The 18,244-nt window shown below is 41.3% G+C and overlaps 1 protein-coding gene across 3 annotated transcripts in view; it reads right to left on the bottom strand.

The window, feature by feature from the left end:
• The window catches only part of ift122 (intraflagellar transport 122 homolog (Chlamydomonas)), a 163,510-nt gene that overhangs the window by 27,409 nt on the left and 117,857 nt on the right, over positions 1-18,244 (bottom strand). For all 3 annotated transcript variants that reach the window (XM_052017942.1, XM_052017940.1, XM_052017941.1), the window contains 4 exons: positions 12,267-12,407; positions 12,010-12,107; positions 8,912-9,012; positions 4,520-4,685 (listed from right to left, as the gene is read on the bottom strand). In XM_052017942.1, the coding sequence (XP_051873902.1) occupies positions 4,520-4,685; positions 8,912-9,012; positions 12,010-12,107; positions 12,267-12,407 (506 nt within the window). The remainder of the gene's footprint in view (positions 1-4,519; positions 4,686-8,911; positions 9,013-12,009; positions 12,108-12,266; positions 12,408-18,244) is intronic.

The raw sequence follows: 18,244 nt of genomic DNA, 5'->3' as shown, positions 1-18,244 counted from the left end.
AATGGGCCCTTCGGCCCACCACATCCATGCCCACGTTTTTGCCCATTATACTCTAGTCCCACTTGCCTGTATTAGGATTATTCCTCTCTATGCCTTGCCCACTTAACTGTCTAAGTGCCTTTTAAACATTGTAATTGTATACGACTCCATAACCTCCCCTGGCAGAGCATCCCAGATATTAACCACTCCATAAAAAAAACTTACCTTTCAGATCCTCAGATCCCCTTTAAAACTCCTTGCTCTCGCACTAAACGTATGCCATCTTGTTTCTGATACGCCTACCATGGGAAAATAATTTTGACTACCTACCCTATCAATGCCTCTCATAATCTAAAATACCTCTATCAGGTCCCCGTCCCCCCCCCCAGGCCTTCTCCACTCCAGAGAAAACAAGCCCATCCTACCCAATCTCTCCCCAAAACTGAAACTTGTCTATTTTTTTCATGAAACTCATTCACATTCCTTGTACCACCATCATAACGGCAGTTTGAACTTTATGTGGTATATTTACTTCAAAGGGCAACTAAAAAAACCAAATCGTGAAGTTATAATGAGGGAGGACCAAATTTCAACTCAGAAATTGTAAGGGTCAAATAAGGTAACCTCTCTGCCCCTTGGAAGGAATGGGACAGTAAAGAGAAACATACACCAACGCTACTTATAGCTTTCAAAGTTTCTCACCTTGGGCAGATGGCGAGATAACTTTTCAGAAATTTTTTCTATTATAAACTATTTACAGTGAAAGGAAAATTCACCCCTTAAGAATTAACGTAATTAGGCCAAGGAATGTGCTTATCCCAATTAAAAAGTTTTTTTTATACAAGAGAAAGCAGCTTTCCCTTATAAAAGCAGAACATGGCAAAAGGATACTGACAAAGGGCTTTCAGCTAAACATAATTTCCATTATTTGTTCACAGATGAAGCTCCTGAATACCTGAATATATAATGTTTTTTTTATTTCAGTATTCCACTAACAGTTTTTGATTGGTCTCTTAAATCCAGATCCCTTTTGCTCAACAAATTTTCTACATTTCCTTTACAGGATTCCAAATTGATCATTCTTTGACCAAATGAATCTTATTTGTACGATGAAATTACTGATTCTGCATCTTCTGCTAAGACTTCTACAGTGGCATGCAAAAATTTGGGCACCCTGATCAAAACTGATCTCCGAAAGTCATAAAGTTAAAGATGAAACATTCTTTTCAACATTTTAAGCAAGATTAGTGTATTATTTTTGTTTTGTATAATTCTAGAGTGAAAAAAAGGATAGGAGCACCATGCAAAAGTTTGGGCACCCCAAGAGATTTGAGCTCTCAGATAACTTTTACCAAGGTCTCAGACCTTCATTAGCTTGTTCACAGTCATCATTAGGAGAGACGAGGTGATGCAAATTTCAAAGCTTTATAAATACCCTGACTCATCAAACCTTGTCCCAACAATCAGCAGCCATGGGCTCCTCTAAGCAGCTGCCTAGCACTCTGAAAATTAAAATAAATGATGCCCACAAAGCAGGAGAAGGCTATAAGAAGATAGCAAAGCGTTTTCAGGTAGCCATTTGCTCAGTTCGTAATGTAATTAAGAAATGGCAGTTAACAGGAACGGTGGAGGTCAAGTTGAGGTCTGGAAGGCCAAGAAAACTTTCCAAGAGAACTGTCGTAGGATTGCTAGAAAGGCAAATCAAAACCCCCATTTGACTGCAAAAGACCTTCAGGAAGACTTAGCAGACTCTGGAGTGGTGGTGCACAAATATGACCTTCATGGAAGAGTCATCAGAAGAAAACCTTTCCTGCATCCTCACCAGAAAATTCAGCGTCAGAAGTTTGCAAAGGAACATCTAAACAAGCCTGATGCATTTTGGAAACAAGTCCTGTGGACTGATGAAGTTAAAATAGAACTTTTTGGCCACTATGAGCAAAGGTATGTTTGGAGAAAAAAGGGTGCAGAATTTCATGCAAAGAACACCTCTCTAACTGTTAAGCACGGGGGTGGATCGATCGTGCTTTGGGCTTGTGTTGCAGCCAGTGGCATGGGGAACATTTCACTGGGAGAGGGAAGAATGAATCCAATTTAACACCAGCAAATTCTGGAAGCAAACATCACACCGTCTGTTAAAAAAAAGCTGAAGATGAAAAGAGGATGGCTTCTACAACAGGATAACGATCCTAAACACCTCAAAATCCACAACGGACTACCTCAAGAGGCACAAACTGAAGGTTTTGCCATGGCCCTCACAGTCCCCTGACCTAAACGTCATCAAAAATCTGTGGATAGACCTCAAAAGAGCAGTGCATGCAAAACGGCACAAGAATCTCACAGAACTAGAAGCCTTTTGCAAGGAAGAATAGGCAAAAATCCCCCAAACAAGAATTGAAAGACTCTTAGCTGGCTACAGAAAGCGTTTACAAGCCGTGATTCTTGCCAAAGGGGGTGTTACTAAGTACTGACCATGCAGGGTGCCCAAACTTTTGCTTCGGGCCCTTTTCCTTTTTTGTTATTTTGAAACTGTAAAAGATGGAAATAAAAAAGTAATCATGCTTAAAATATTAAAGAAGTGTGTCATCTTTAACTTTATGCCTTTTGGAAATCAGGTCATCTTTTACTTGCTCAGCTATTCACAGTAACAGAAATTTTGACCAAGGGTGCCCAAACTTTTGCATGCCACTGTATCTCTGATCCAGTCAAAGATAGGACTTTGATTGGATAAGGAAACCTCTTAGCTGATGGTGTGGGAGCACCAAATTTAACCAAACCAAGATAACATTGTGACCCGTGTTATAATTTGTTTATTGGAATTATTTATTCTGCTTAAAAGAATTCATGTATTTGTAATGCTACTATTTAATACTTCACGGTACTTACAGGAAAATGTTTCATAGAGTCACACACACTACAGTACAAAGGTCTTTTGACCCAGATGCCTCTATAGTCCTACTCACCTGCTCTTTCTTTATTCCATAGAGTTATAGAGCATGGAATCAGGAACTTTGGCTCACTGAATCCACACCAATCATCAAGTATCTGTTCGCAGTAATCCCGTTATGGTCTCCCTCAATCCCATTAACTTCCCCCAGGTTCTAACATTCACACCAGGGATAACTTACAGTAGTCAACTAACCACTAAAACTGCACATCTTTGGATGTGGGAGGAAACTAGAATGCACGGAGAAAACCTATGTGGTCACAGTGAGCTCCACTCACTGCCTAGCAGTTATTTTTCCTTTTTTAGTTAAGTAATTATCAACTCCCTTTTTAAATCTAGTTATCACAACATTTGGAATGATAACAAATTACTAGTCACAACGTCTGTGATTCTGTTGCCAATCCCCATTAATGTGTGCTTACCAATCCACTGAAACAAGTATTTATCCTTATTTATTTTATCAAAGCCCTTTCAGGTTTTAAACACATTGATCAAATCTCTAAGGGCAACAGCCTATTTTGCCAGATTGATCCTCCTTCATATCTTCTAATTTACAACTTCTGCACTTTAAGATTTTGATATTGTTCCCAAAATGGGGTGGACCATAATTGGCCATAATCCTCATGCTGGGGTCTAAGTAAGGTTTAAGCACAACTCCCAATGCATTTGTATTACAAGCAACTCTTTATAAAACCAAAGATCAAGATTCTTTTAACAGCCTTCTCAACTGCTACCTCCAAAGGCTTGTGCACCCCTTTTAAAATTACATCATTTAGTTTATTGCATCATTTAATTTTTCTTGCCAAAATAGAATTCAAAATATGTCCACAGGTTTAAATTTCTTCTGCCATGTGTTTCCCATTTCACCACATTTTCTATACCTTTTGGGATCCACTTGCTGTTTTAAGCTTTGAGTCATTTCAAATTTTGAAACTGACCTGTACACCCAAATCCAGGTTATCTCCAAACATCAAGCATGTGTACAGATGCATTAATTAAGAGCAGGAGTCGACCACATGGCCCTTTGAGACAGCTCCATTCAGTAAGATCATAGCTGTTATCTCAACTGCACATCCCCCTCGACCCATGGTAACCTTTACCCCTTGCAAAAATATTTATTCGCCTCAGCTCTGTTTTAAATGGATAAGCACTTATTTTTAAAATTGTAACCCCTAGTTCTAGATTCTTCCACAAGAAACTTCCTCTCCACATCCACTCTGTCAAGACGTCTTATGTTTTAGCAAGTACCCTTACATTCTTCTAAATCCCAGTAGATACAAACCTAGCCCGTCCAATCTTTCCTCATAAGACAACCTTCTCATTCCAGTTATTGGTCTAATAAAGCCTCTGCATTTCTTCCAACAGCCTCTCAAGACATTTTACTATGGCATAATGCAGAAGCGAAGTGACTTGGAAGCTGTATGTAAATATACTTAAGGCATAACTATGTAAAATCTTTTTGGGTGACTGTAAAGTTCACAACACTTCACTCCAAATTTTATGGCATTAATTTTCCCTTGTAACAAAGAAAACACAAAACAAAGACCTTATTTTAATCATGCTGCATTTCAGCCAGCAGCTGATAGGGCACCTCACCTCACTGTCATGGAATGGCTTGGATCGAATTGTCAGGCTGCCCAGCTCAATGGACTCCTGGAACCTGGCAGGAATGCGCAGGCCCTGCAATTTGTCGTAAGCGTGTCGAGCCAATTTGTATGCACCCAGGGCTTTACTTTGCTTGGCGAGAGCAAATAAAGTATTACTTGTAATAGTTAAGGAATAAAAAGGTAACAGTAATTTTTCTGTTCTTAAATTCATTATATATGAAAGCACAAAGTCCAATATCAAATTTTGCTGCTCTCTCATTTAACATGGCATCTGAGACTGGATTACTAATATCATTGGTTGCTTTCCATCTGTAAGGGTGAGGTTGATTGAACAGACTAATGAAGGTACCACCTAGAACAGCACAAAGCCTTACAAAAGGTCACGATTTCTAGTCAGTGCTGAGTTGGCTATTATGACCAGAATACTCAAATTAACTTAAGTGGCAAAAATCAGCTTGCAATTCTGACCTTGATTACTGAATGTTAACAGATGCTGCAGAACTGCATGTGAAAGAATGTTGTGCATAAACAAAATTGTGTTCAGCTGTACATCAGACTTGCCTGAATTAATATGCATCTATCATCTCTACGCCAATTTTGCCAACTGTCCATATCCATTTGAAGACTTGCTATATGCTTTGCACTAAAATCAAGTCACCTACTTTTTCATCACCACACTTCCAAGCTTCATGTCATCTGCAAACTTGGAAATTTCATCTTCCACACACATATATAAAGCAGTAGTCCTAGCACTAGGGGAAAAAAAAACTGCATGTCATTACTCTCTGCTTTCTCTCTTTAATCCAATTTCCTACCCATGCTGCTACTGACGAGAATTAGTTTTGCTACTCAGCTGCTTATGTGGGACTTAAACAAACTCCTTTTGAAAATCTTTGCAGATGACATTGCCTGCATTTCTTTTAGCAAACTTGTCATGACCTCATTTAAAAATTCAATCATGTTAATCTAACCTGATTTGCTTGTAACAACTTTACGCTGTCTCTCCTTCATCAACTCAAACTTTTCCAAGTTCCCACCAATGTTCTTCCCGATCACAGTTTCTAAAACCTTCCCGACAAATCAGGTTGGGGTAACTGATTAACGGAGTACCCCAAGTCCAGGTAACAGGATGTTGCTTGGAGTTGGGGAGCCTGAGTTACAAGGAGAAATTAGGACTTAAACTAGGACTTAATTCACTGGAATCTAGGAGACTGAGGGTCAAGACAGGGTGAAAGCAGTCTTTATCCCATGAAGTGGGGTGCAAAAAACAAGAGGGCATAGGTTTAAGATCAGAGGTCAGAGATTTAAACGGGACATCAGGGGCAGCTTCCTCACACAAAGGGCAGTGCACATTTGGAATGAGCTGCCATAGTAGTTGAGGCAGGCACATTAACAACATTTAAAAGCCATCTAGATAAGTACACGGATAGGAGAGGCTTAGAGGGCTATGGGCCAAATGTGGGCAGATGGGACTAGCTCTCTGGGCAACACAGTCAGCATGAAGGAGTTGGGCTGAGGGCCTGTTTCCATGCCGTATGACTCTAAGGACTAGCCTGCAGTCACCTGGTAGGTTTTTACATGCCTTTTGGGGAAAAAGGGGTGCTGCATTTGCCATTTTCCAGTCCTTGGACACCTCACCTGCAACTGGGGAGTATTGAAAGATTATGGCAAGCCCTCTGCCAATTTCCACCCACTCAACAACCTAGGATGCATCCTATTAGGACATGGTGATCTGCTTGTTTAAGCCTTCCCACTACAGACTCCTTATCATTTTTCACCTCATCTGTTATCCCTACTACTACCTTACACTAAACCTTTGGTAGAATTTTCTTCATTGGTAGACTAGTACAAGGATTCAGTACTCAAGCCTCAGTGCACAAATCACCATCTTTAAGTCACTCAACCCTTCTTCTTACCACCTACTTACTACAGAAAATGTCTACAGAAAACTTCTGGAAATCTTTTAATTATAACCATCACCTACTTCTTATACAGTTTGTTTTTCCTTTTCACCTTTTTTCAGTTTACCATATTTAGCTTGGTTCTCACTGCAGTTATTCACCTGACATTCTTCCCATTTGCTATCATCTTTTCTATCACCTTTGTCATCCAAGAACACTCTGGCTTTGGCTCCCTTTCTTTTCACCCGTGTGGTAATATACCCGACTTGAAACTAAAATATCCATCATTTAAAGGCTCACCCATTGTTTCACTGCAGTTTTATCTACAACATCTGGTTTCACTCTTGCCTGGACAGGTCTCCTCTCATCTCACTGAAGTTAACCCTCCTTCACTTTATGTTCTGTTTTAGATTTCTCCTTACCCTTCTATCAATCTAGACCTTATGGAGTCATAGAGTTGTCCAGAAACAGGCCCTTCAACCCACCACATGCCGACCTTTTTGCCCATCTATACTAATCCCATTTTCCCCATTAGTCTTGCCTATTCAAGCGCCTGCCTAAATGTCTCCTAAACGTAGTGATTGTATCCGATCCCATCACATCCTCTGGCAGCATATTCCAGATATCAGCCACTCTATGTAAAAAATCTTGCCCTTAAACTTATATCCTCTTGTTTTTGATACCCCTACAAAGAGTAGAAGATTCTGACTATCTACCCTATCTGTGCCTCTTATATTCTTATACACTTCTATCAGGTTACCAGTCAGCCTCCTTCACTCCAGGGAAAATAAGCTCAGCCATTCCAATCTCGCTTCATAACTATAGTCCTCCTATCCAGGCAATATCCTGATGAATTTCCTGATCCACCAAAATACCCCGAACTAGATCCAAAAATGCCTTCCTTGTTGAATTGGAGATATATTAATCAAAGGTCAGCTGAACACATTTCAGAACCTCCTATGCTCTTTAATCTAACAGTTGTGATTGAACTCCCCTAAACAATTAAATGTTAAGTGTTAAAATATGTATGCAGACACACATAGGGAGATGAATAATGTTGGTGTGCTGCAAGTAAAAATGAGATATTATGATGTAGTTGTATTGAAATAGGACAGGACTGTTCTGAATGTGTTCAGTAAAGATAGGAAAGGAAAAAAATGGGGTGAGAGTACTAATTAAGGATGATATTTTCCCACGGGACAGAGCAGGAATATCCTTGACTGTAGACGGCAAAGGGAGTGAAGAAGTGAGAAGGGAGCTATCACACCTCTGGGGGAATTCCATAGGCCACTGAATTGTGAGTGGGTGATAGAGGAACAAATCTAAAGTTACAGAAATATTTGTTTTGCACATAGTTTCCCTTAGTTTGCTCCCATCAATAACATACTTTCCCCTTCTCTATTACTATCCAACTTTCCCACAAATTTGTGCACCTATTTTTCTTTCGTACCAATACGTTGGTTCCCATTCCTGTGGCAATTCCATTTCAACCCTCCCCACTCACACCTGTGAACCTTGGCACTCAGTCACTGGTGCCAGTCCTGTCGGGATGCAATCTATCCATTTTGAATAGGTCCCTCTGCTCCAGAACTGTGACAGAAATCTATCACCTCCTGTAGGCAAAGCTCGAGCCCTGCTTAAAAGGCCTGGGTTGCACTGCCTGTAGAGATGAAGGCTCCTATCAACTTGAAAATGTTTAACTTCTAAATCACCCCAGGGAGTGGCAGCTGAGTTATGCCAAATTATGATTTTAGAATTTCAAGGTATCACTTCAAGACCTATTTACATCGTGCAATTCAAATCTGGTTCTCTTGAGGTTAGTGATCCTCCCTTTGACCATTCCCCACCACACATGTGCATTTGAGTCCAATTATGATCAAGCAATGTCAAGCAGACACTTAACGAATGGTCGAGAAGCAATAAGTCATGGATGCTGGAAATATTCAGCGCGCAAGGCAGCATCTTCAGGAAGAGAAAGCAAGCTATTATTTCACTTGTTTTATTCAATCTCCCCTAGTCTCCACCCTTCCACAGACTTTCCCCTTTCTCTGCAACAAAACTGGTTTCATTTACAGCTTTTCACTGTTGTGATGAAAGGTCATCAACCTGAAATGTTAAACTGTCTTTCTCATTTCACAGAATCTGCCTGATCTGCTGAATATTTCCAACAACTTATGGCTCTGCAGAGCACATCAAAGAATCCCGAGGCTAAAGTGCAAGAAGGAGACTTTGCAGACTTTAAGGATGTTCAGTGAAATTATGTACTTGTTTCTACCAGTGCAGTTCTACCAGTGGAGCATAGATAATGCACAATAGGCACAATTAACTACATGGCAAGTAAATCAGTGTTAGTCTTGCCTTTATCATCATTCCTGTACTGATCATAGCAGCATCAAAATGTGAATGGATGTAACCAAATAACCAGTGCAATCTATCATAAGCTATTGTTGCAGGAAACAGCTCAGATGACAAAAGGATACACTTTGGAGATGCCCAAAGGAGTTTCTTTAGTGAGGCTATGTAGTAAAAACCGTGAGATGTTGAAAAGTGCTTCAGGTAAATGGGAACTGAAAGGTTCATCCTGCAACAAAGATAACAAGATGATAATTTCAGAGTTATGTTCTGATTCACTGTTGCTACTTATTCTCTCCTTCCTTAAGATGGCCATTTAGAAGTGAAAAAAAAAATTATCGAAAATTGAACCACAATAAAGTGAGATTTAAATCAATGAAGTGCACTTAATGTGTTGTCAAATTTAGCCCGGCTAATTACATGAGAATTAATTTGAAGGAGGTGTCACACACACTTCATTCCTCCCAGAAGGAAACAGACTAGTGCCGAATACATAAATATTTATGTTGCTCTAAGCAAATAACTGATTTAACCTTTCAAAGCACTGGTATCAAAATTGTACTTATAATCACTAATAACTGCATACGCAAAAATGAAGCCCTGCAGAGCACAGAATCCAGGTTTATTTATGCTTATTACTTCATATAGCACATTTGTCCAAGACAGCAAATAAGCAATCATCTCAAATTAGAACTTGAAGAGCTGTTAGTATCAGTAATTTGATAATTTGAACGCTGACCATGATGCCAATCAAACTATCCCATCTGTCTGCATACTGTATGGTCCACATCTCTCCATTCCCTGTCTATTCATGTGTCTGTCTAACTGCCTCTTTAACGTTACTATCATATCTGCTTCCAACACGTCCCCAGCACCTACCATCCCTGTGTAAAAAAAACTTGCCAACTTGCCTCGCAAATCTCCTTTAAACCTTCCCCTCTCTCAAAGCTATGCCCTCTTGTACTTGACATCCTGGGAAAAAGACTGACTATCTACCCATCTATGTCTCTGATAATTTTATATATTTCTGTCAGGTTGTCCCTCAGCCTCTGATACTCCAGAGAAAATAATCCAAGTTTGCACAACCTCTCCTTATAGTTAATGCTTTCTGCACCCTCTCCATAGCTTCCATATCCTTCCTGTACCGTGGCGACTAGATCTGCACACATAACTCCAAATGTGACCTAACCAAAGTTTTATATAGCTGCAATATGACTTCCCAACTTTTATACTCAGTGTTCCAACCGATGAAGGCAAATATGCCCTAGGCTTTCTTTACCACCCTGTCCATTTTTGTGATATGACAGAATAGGGTAGTGAAGAAGGCATATCAGTTGCTTGGCTTAATGAATTGGAGCATAGAATAAAAAGTTGGAAAACTATGTTGAAACTTTACTAAACACTGGTTCAACAGCACTTAGTGTTCTGTGTGCAGTTCTGGTCACCACACTATCAGAATGATGCTGGAGAGAGGGCGGCACGGTAGCATAGCGGTTAGCGCGACGCTATTACAGCGCCAGCGATCGGGGTTCGATTCCCGTCGCTGTCTGTCAGGAGTTTGTACATTCTCCCGTGTCTGTGTGGGTTTCCTCCGGGTGCTCCGGTTTCCTCCCACATTGCAAAGACATACGGGTAGGTTTATTTGGGTTTAAAATGGGCGGCGTGGACTCGTTGGGCCGGAAGGGCCTGTTACCACGCTGTAAATAAAATTTAAAAAATTTAAATTTTAAGAGGAGATTCATCAAGATGTCACCTGGACTCAAGGGCCTGAGTTATAGAGAGAGGTTGGGCAGGATAGAACTTTATTCCTTGGAGCATAGGAGATTGTATTAAACCATGAGGGGTATAGACAGAGTGAATGCACATGGTCTCTTTCCCAGGGAAGAGAAACTCAAAACTAGAGGGCATAGGTTTAAGGTGAGAGGCAATAGATTTAAAAGGGACTTGAGGGGCAAATTCTTCACGCAGAGAGTGGTGCGTACATAAATGAACTGCCAGAGAAAATGGTTGAGACAGGTACAATAACAACATTCAAAAGACATTTGGTTAAGTACATGGATAGGAGGGGTTTAGAGAGATATGGGCAAAATGCAGGCAAATGGGATTAGTTTGGTGGGCACCATGATTAGCATGGATGAGTTAGGCCAAAGGGCCTGTTTCTGTGCTGTTTCCTATGACTCTATGACTTTAGTTATGGAGAGAGATTGGATAGACTGGGCTTGTTTTTCCCTGCAGTGAAGGAGACTGACTAAAGTATATATGACAAGGAGAGGTATAGATAGTGTACTCAGAATGTTTTTCCCCATGGTAGGGGTATCAAGAACAAGAGGTTTAACTTGAGAGGCAGGCAGTAAACAGGGAGGAAATTTACTTACGCTTATTTGACCTGATATCATAGGGTTTGGAGACAACGTTGAGGACCCCAAGTGCTACTGCTTCCTACCTGTATCTCAGTGTGCCACCAACTCTGGTGGGTCTGTCCTGCCAGTGGAACAGGACATACCCAGAATCGTGATAGAGGTGTCTGGCACATTGCCTGTAAATCCTGTGAATATGACTATGTTGCTTGAGTCGTTGCCAACTTTGACACCATTCCCCTGATGTTTGTGAGGAGCACTTTGCAAAGCTGACTGTGCTGGAAGTAACTTTGGCACATCCAGATCCAGTGCCCAGGCTGATGCCAGGATGTCCATCCAGTTTTATTCTTTCTCTGTTTAAACGTAACAATAACGGTTGAGCTGAGCGGCTTTCTCAGCCAATTCAGATGACATTTAAGAGCAAACCAAATAGTGTGGGGTCTGTGGTCACATACAAACCAGACCAGGTAAGGATGTCAGGTTTTCTCCCTGAAAGGCATTAGTGAATCAGATAATCTTTATGACAATTCAATAGCTTTGCAATCATTATAACTAAGGCTAAATGTTGTTTTTCCAAATTATTAATTCACTTTAAATTCCACAAATGCAGTGATGAAATATACACTCAGGTCTTTGAATCCTTCTTCCCACATCTGATTACTAGCCTGGTATTTTAACTGCTTTGCCAGCACTAGACCCATTATATGGCAATACAAGTTGTACCATACTATTCTTCCTATCACTTTAGAAGTGACATTATAAACATAAATCAAGGCCAAATGCAGATCAATAATAAGATTTACTTCAAAACTGCAGATTACATGGACATTGAGCTTCAGTTATGAAATGTATCTTCAACCACTTCTTACCGTATATCTCTGGATTGAGTGATATGCATGGTAGAGTTCTGCTAGATTCTGGAAATGGTGAAACTTTTTAAGCATCTCGAGTTGCTTTTCCTTCTTTTCTGTTAAATACATTATGATGGTTTTTAGGAATTATACTATTCATAAATAACTTAAAACAAATTCAATTGTTCAAACTTACTTCCAAATTATCAGGATTTAGGATCTATAAACTATCAGGGCATTGCACAGACAAGACCCAATGACAAAAACAAGCTTACCTCGAGCTATATCTAGGCACTGCATAGACAACATCCAATAATAATAGGCTGCATCGTTGAACCGGCTTTCCAGAACTGCATTGTGGGTCAATTGTTCCAGAACTTTAACTGCCTCATCTTGCTGACCGGCTTTGTGAAATGCTGGGAGGAAGAGCAAAGAATCCAAAAACATCACAATAAATCAAAGCTTCAGAAATCTATCAGAATATAAATAGGAGCAAGAGTTGACCTTTTATCTATTTGAACCTGCTCTGACATTGTGGGCAAGATCCTACTCACAAGTTACTTTTAATGAATGTACCTATTTACATTAGTAAGATCATGTTTGAAGTTGTCGCTTCCTCCAACTTCCCATAATATCCCTATATCTGTTGATTCCCTTGGTGTCCAAAAATCTGCTGACCTGTCTTGAGTAAACTCAATGACCAAACATTCCCAAGATTAACAATACCAAATGAAGAAAATTTTCCCCATCCATTTTAGTTTAACATTCCTGACTCTTTCCAGACAGCCTGGCCTTTGGTTCTACCCTGAGAAATATGAAGTCTATGGAATATAACTTTATTTGACTAAGTTTGTCTGCAAATCACCTCATCTGGTGAAATCAGTCTAGTGAACATTTGCTACTTTCCTTCTAAGCTTACATTTACTTGGATATAGAAACCAAAATAGTACTCCAGAAGTGATCTCACCAAATCTATATATTTTCAATAAGAATTAGAGTCATAGAGTGATAGAGTCAGTTAGCACAGAAACAGACACTTTGGCCCAACTGGTCCATGCTGACCAACATGCCCATCCAAGCTGGTCCCATTTGCCAGCATTTGGCCCATCTAAACCTTCCTATCCGTGTACCTGTCCAACTGTCTTTTAATACGTTATTGTACCAGCCTCAACAACTGGCAGCTCGTTCCACATACATACTACCCTAAAAAAGTTACCTCTCAAGTCCCCATTAAATCTTTCCCTCTCACCTTAAACCTATGCCCTCTCAGAATCAGAATTATTATCACTGACATGACGTGAAATTTGTTGTTTTGCGGCAGGAGTACAGTGCAAAGACACAAAAATCTATAAATTACAAAAATAAATAAACAGTGCCTAAAAAGGAATGATGTGGTAGTGTTCATGGGTCTTTCAGAAATCTGATGGCGGAGGGGAAGAAGATGATCATGAATCGTTGAGTTTCTGTCTTCAGGCTCCTGTACCTCCTCCCTGATGGTAGTAACGAGAAGAAGGCATGTCCCGGATGGTGAGGGTCCTTAATGATAGATGCCACCTTCTTGAGTTACGCCTCTTGAAGATGTCCTCTATGGTGGGAAGGGTTGTGTCCGTGATGAGTCTATAACCCTCTGCAGCCTCTTGCAATCCTGTGCATTTGAGGCTCCATAACAGGCTATGATGCAACCAGATAGGATGCTCTCCACCGTACATCTATAAAAATTTGAGAGAGTCTTTGGTGACATACCAAATCTCCTCAAACTCCCAACAAAGTAAAGCCACTGGCATGCCTTCTTTGTGACTAAGTCAACATGTTGGGCCAAGGATAAATCCTCTGAGATGTTGATGCCCAGGAACTTGAAGCTGCTCACCCTTTCCACTGCTGACCCCCCAGTGAGGACTAGTGCATGTTCTCCCGACTTCCCCTTCCTGAAGTCCACAGTCAGTTCCTTGGTCTTGCTGACGTTGAGTGCGAGGCTGTTGTTGTGACACCACTCAACCAGCCATTGATTCTCCAAACCTGGGAGAAAGACTAAGTGTATTCACCCTATCATGATTTTATACACCTCTATAAGATCACCTCTTGGTCTCCTATGCTCCAAGGAATAAAGTCCTAGCCTGTCCAACCTCTTCCTACAACTCAGTCCCTCAAGTCCTGGCAACATCCTTGTAAATCTTTTCTGCACTCTTTCCAGTTTACTAATTTCTTTCCCGTAACAGGGTGACCAAAATTGAACACAATACTCCAAGTGCGGCCTCACCAGCGTCTTGTACAATCGCACCGTGATCTCCCAACTTTTATACTCAATGCCAGTGTGCGAAAATCCTTCTTCACCACCCTGTCTACCTATGACTCCACATTCAGGGAACCATGTACCTGAACTCCAAGGTCCCCCTGTCCTACAACAGTCCCCAGCTGACTTACTCAGTTGATCAAGGTGCCTCTGTAAATTTCACTAACTTTCACTGGCCACTGTACCACCCATTTTAGTGTCATTTGCAAATTTACTAATCATGTCTTGTACATTCCTATCCAAATAGTTGATATAGATGACAAACAACATTGGGTCCAGCACTGACCTAAGGCACACAACTAGTCATGGGCCTTCAGTCTGAGAAACAACCTTCCATCGTCACCTTCTGCTTCCTACCATCACCAATTGTGTATTCAATTAACCAGCTCTCCTTGGATTCCATGCAATCTAACCTTCCAGAGCAGCCTATCATGGGCCTGGGCCTCAATGAAGTCCATGTAGACCATGTCTATTGCCGTGCCCTCATCAACCTTCTTGATCACGTCATCCAAAAACTCAATCAAGTTCATAAGACATGATCCCCTACACACAAAGAAGTGCTGTCTACCCCAACCCTGTATTTCCAGATGCATCTTATCCCTCAGAATCCTCTCCAGTACTTACCTACCACAGATGTTGGGCTTACTGGTCTATAGTTTCCAGGTTTTTCTTTTCAGCCCTTCTTAAATAAAGGCACAATATTTGCTACCCTCCAGTCTACTGGTACCTCACCTGTGGCTAATGGTGACACAAATATCTCAGCCACAGCTCCCGCAATTTCTTCTCAGGCCTCCCACAGTGTTATTGGATATACCTGGTAAGGCCCTAGAGATTTGTCTACCTTCATAAATTTTGAGACATCCTGCACTCCTCTACTGTCCCTAAGACCTCCCTATTAACTTTCCTAGTTCCAAAGTCTTCCTGTCTTTTTTCACAGTAAAAACAAGAGGAGAAATATTCACTTGCCCATCTCCTGCGGCTCCACACAAAGATGTCCACTTGGGTCTTTTGAGGGGGCCTATTCTCTCTCTATTTATTCTTAATATTCATAAAATCTCTTTGGATTCTCTTTAATTTCCTCTGCCAAAGCTATCTCATGCTCCCTTTACGCCCTCCTTATTTCCTTCTTGAGTACACTCCTGCATCCACTATACTCCTTCAGGGATTCACTTGATCCCAGCTGCCCGTATCTGACCTATGCCGCCACCTTTCTCCTGGCCAGGGCCTCAAAATTCCTCGTCATCCAGGGTTCCCTACTCCTGCCAGCTTTGCCTTTCACTCTAACCTTCTTTACTCTTATGGTCCAAGCATTTTTATGAAATTTGGTTTCCTAATTGCTTGCTGAAATTTCACGTCAACTTTCCATGGCTTGTATACAAGGCGGCCAATATCACTCTGAACACTGATATATGCTGGTATTGACAGCTTACAAAAATATTCCACTTTCTTATTTCTGGGAGAAAAGTGGATACAGATTGGTATAGATTGTTAGCACTGGGGTCCCAGCATAACTCTTGTAGCACCCTGTTAGTCACAGCCTCTTCTCAAGTTGAAAATAATCCTTTTATTCTTTCTCTTCTTTCTGTATTGAATCCCTTATACCCCACATCACTCCTTCAATTTAGTAATTAATCTTTTAATTTTTGATAGCTCAATGCCACTTTGTTCATGGTCAGATAGCAATCCAGGGTGAATTACTCTTCAAATTCTCTTAGCAGAACTTCATTCATCACCCACCAGCAGCATTTGCCCACAACCACATAATGGCAAGAACCTAGCATCAGTTGGAAAGGAGCAAATATCAATGGTCTTCCAGCACTGCTCTGGGATCTCCTTAAGGCCTGATTCAATCTCAACCTGACCATTAATCACACTTGAATTATTTATGCAAACCTAAATGATGTGACTACTTTCTGGAACTGTGTCCAGTTAACACTCTTCCTCCACTGATACACCACAATGGCTGAAACTCAAGACTCCCGCTCAACACCACCAAATTCAGTTGTGGACACAATGCAGATGTGCTGGACCAAGAGACACACCAGATTCTGCTTTAAATCCATCTACAAGTTTGCAGATGACACCACCGTAGTGAGGCGTATCTCAAACAATGACATGATGGAGTACAGGAAGGAGATAAAGAACCAAGTGGCATGGTGTCATGACAATGACCTTTCCCTCAATATCAGCAAAACAAAAGAGCTGAGCATTGACTTCAGGAAGGGGGGCAGTGCACATGCTCCTGTCTACATCAACGGTGCTGAGGTTGACAGGGCTGAAAGCTTCATGATCCTAGGAGTGAACGTCACCAATAGCCCGTCCTGGTCCAACCACCTAGACACTACAGCGAAGAAAGCACACCAGTGCCTCTACTTCCTCAGAAGGCCAAAGAAATTTGGCACATCCCCGTCAACCCTCACCAATTTTTATCAATGCACCATAGAAATTTTTTATCAGTGCACCTATCCAGATATATCACGGTTTGGTATGGCAATTGCTCTGCCCAAGACCACAAGAAACTACAGAGGGTTGTGGACACAGCTCATCAAGGAAACCAGCCTCCCTCCATGGACTCTGTCTATACTTCTCACAGCCAACATAATCAAAGACCCCATCCACCCCTTCCATTGGGCAGAAGATACAAAAGCTTGGAAACACACACACCAAGCTGAAGGACAGCTTCTATCCCACTTTTATGATGAATCTTGATCTCACAAACTACCTTGTCGTGTCCTTACAGGGCAGGCACTGTAGTATAGCAGTTAGTGTAACGCTATTACAGCGCCAGCGACCTGGGTTCAATTCCGGCCACTGTGTGTAAGGAGTTTGTACGTTCTCCCCATGACTGCGAGGGTTTCCTCCGGATGCTCCAGTTTCCTCCTACATTCCAAAGATGTACGAGTTAGGAAAGTTGTGGGCATGCTATGTTGGTACCTGAAGCGTGGTGACACTTACAGGCTGCCCCCAGAACACTCAACACAAAAGATGCATTTCACTGTGTGTTTTGATGTACATGTGACTAATAAAGAAATCTTATCTTTTTTTGTCTACCTGCACTTTCTCTGTAACTGTAACATAATATTCTACATTTTATTATTGTTTTCCCTTTGTACTTCCTCGATGTACTTATGTATGGAATGATCTGTACTGATGGCACGCAAAATAAAGTTTTTCACTGTATCTCAGTACCAATGACAATAATAAACCAATTATTTAATTGATTAAAATTGGTGTATTTAAGCAAATAAGCACATATTCTTAAATAAAAAGAATGCTCAAAATACTCAGGAGATCAGGCAGTTTCAAAGACAGAAACAGCATTTATGCTTCAGATCAATGACCGTTCATCACATCTGAGGAAAGTTAGCGACGAAACAAGCTTCAAGCTGAAGCGAAGGGGTTGAGATGTAGAGAACAAGAGAGAAACCAATAAACAGAAAAGTACAAGAAAAAAATAGAAATCCAAGGGACAGGAGATGACTATTTCTTGGACTTTCCACTTTCAGTTCAGATTTTTGTTTTAGTGGGTATCCTTTACTATTTAACTAATTACTTGACCTATTAAAGTTGTGCATATTATATATTTACTTATAACCTAACCCCATCACCTCACTCCTTATGCTATGAAAATCATTGACATCCCTTCTCCCTCTCTCCTCCACCTGCTCCTGACCCCCTCCCTCTCCTCTCCACCTGCCCGACCCCCTCCCTCTCCGCTCCACTCGCCCGACCCCCTCCCTCTCCTCTCCACTCTGCCCGACCACCCTTCCTCCCCACCTGCCCCTCATCCCCCTCTCTTCTCCAACCTCCTGACCCCCTCTCTCTCCTCTCCACCCACCCAACCCACTCCCTCTCCACCTACCCCTCACCCCCTCTCCTCTCCACCTGCTCCTGACCCCCTCCCTATCCTCTCCACCTGCCCCAAATGCCCCTCTTCTCCACCTGCCCCTGACTCTCCCTCTC

Source organism: Pristis pectinata, chromosome 6, assembly GCF_009764475.1.
Source record: "Pristis pectinata isolate sPriPec2 chromosome 6, sPriPec2.1.pri, whole genome shotgun sequence".
NCBI lineage: Eukaryota > Metazoa > Chordata > Chondrichthyes > Rhinopristiformes > Pristidae > Pristis > Pristis pectinata.
Note: the sequence above shows the minus strand (reverse complement) of the source record. Positions and strands in the feature narration are given on the sequence as shown.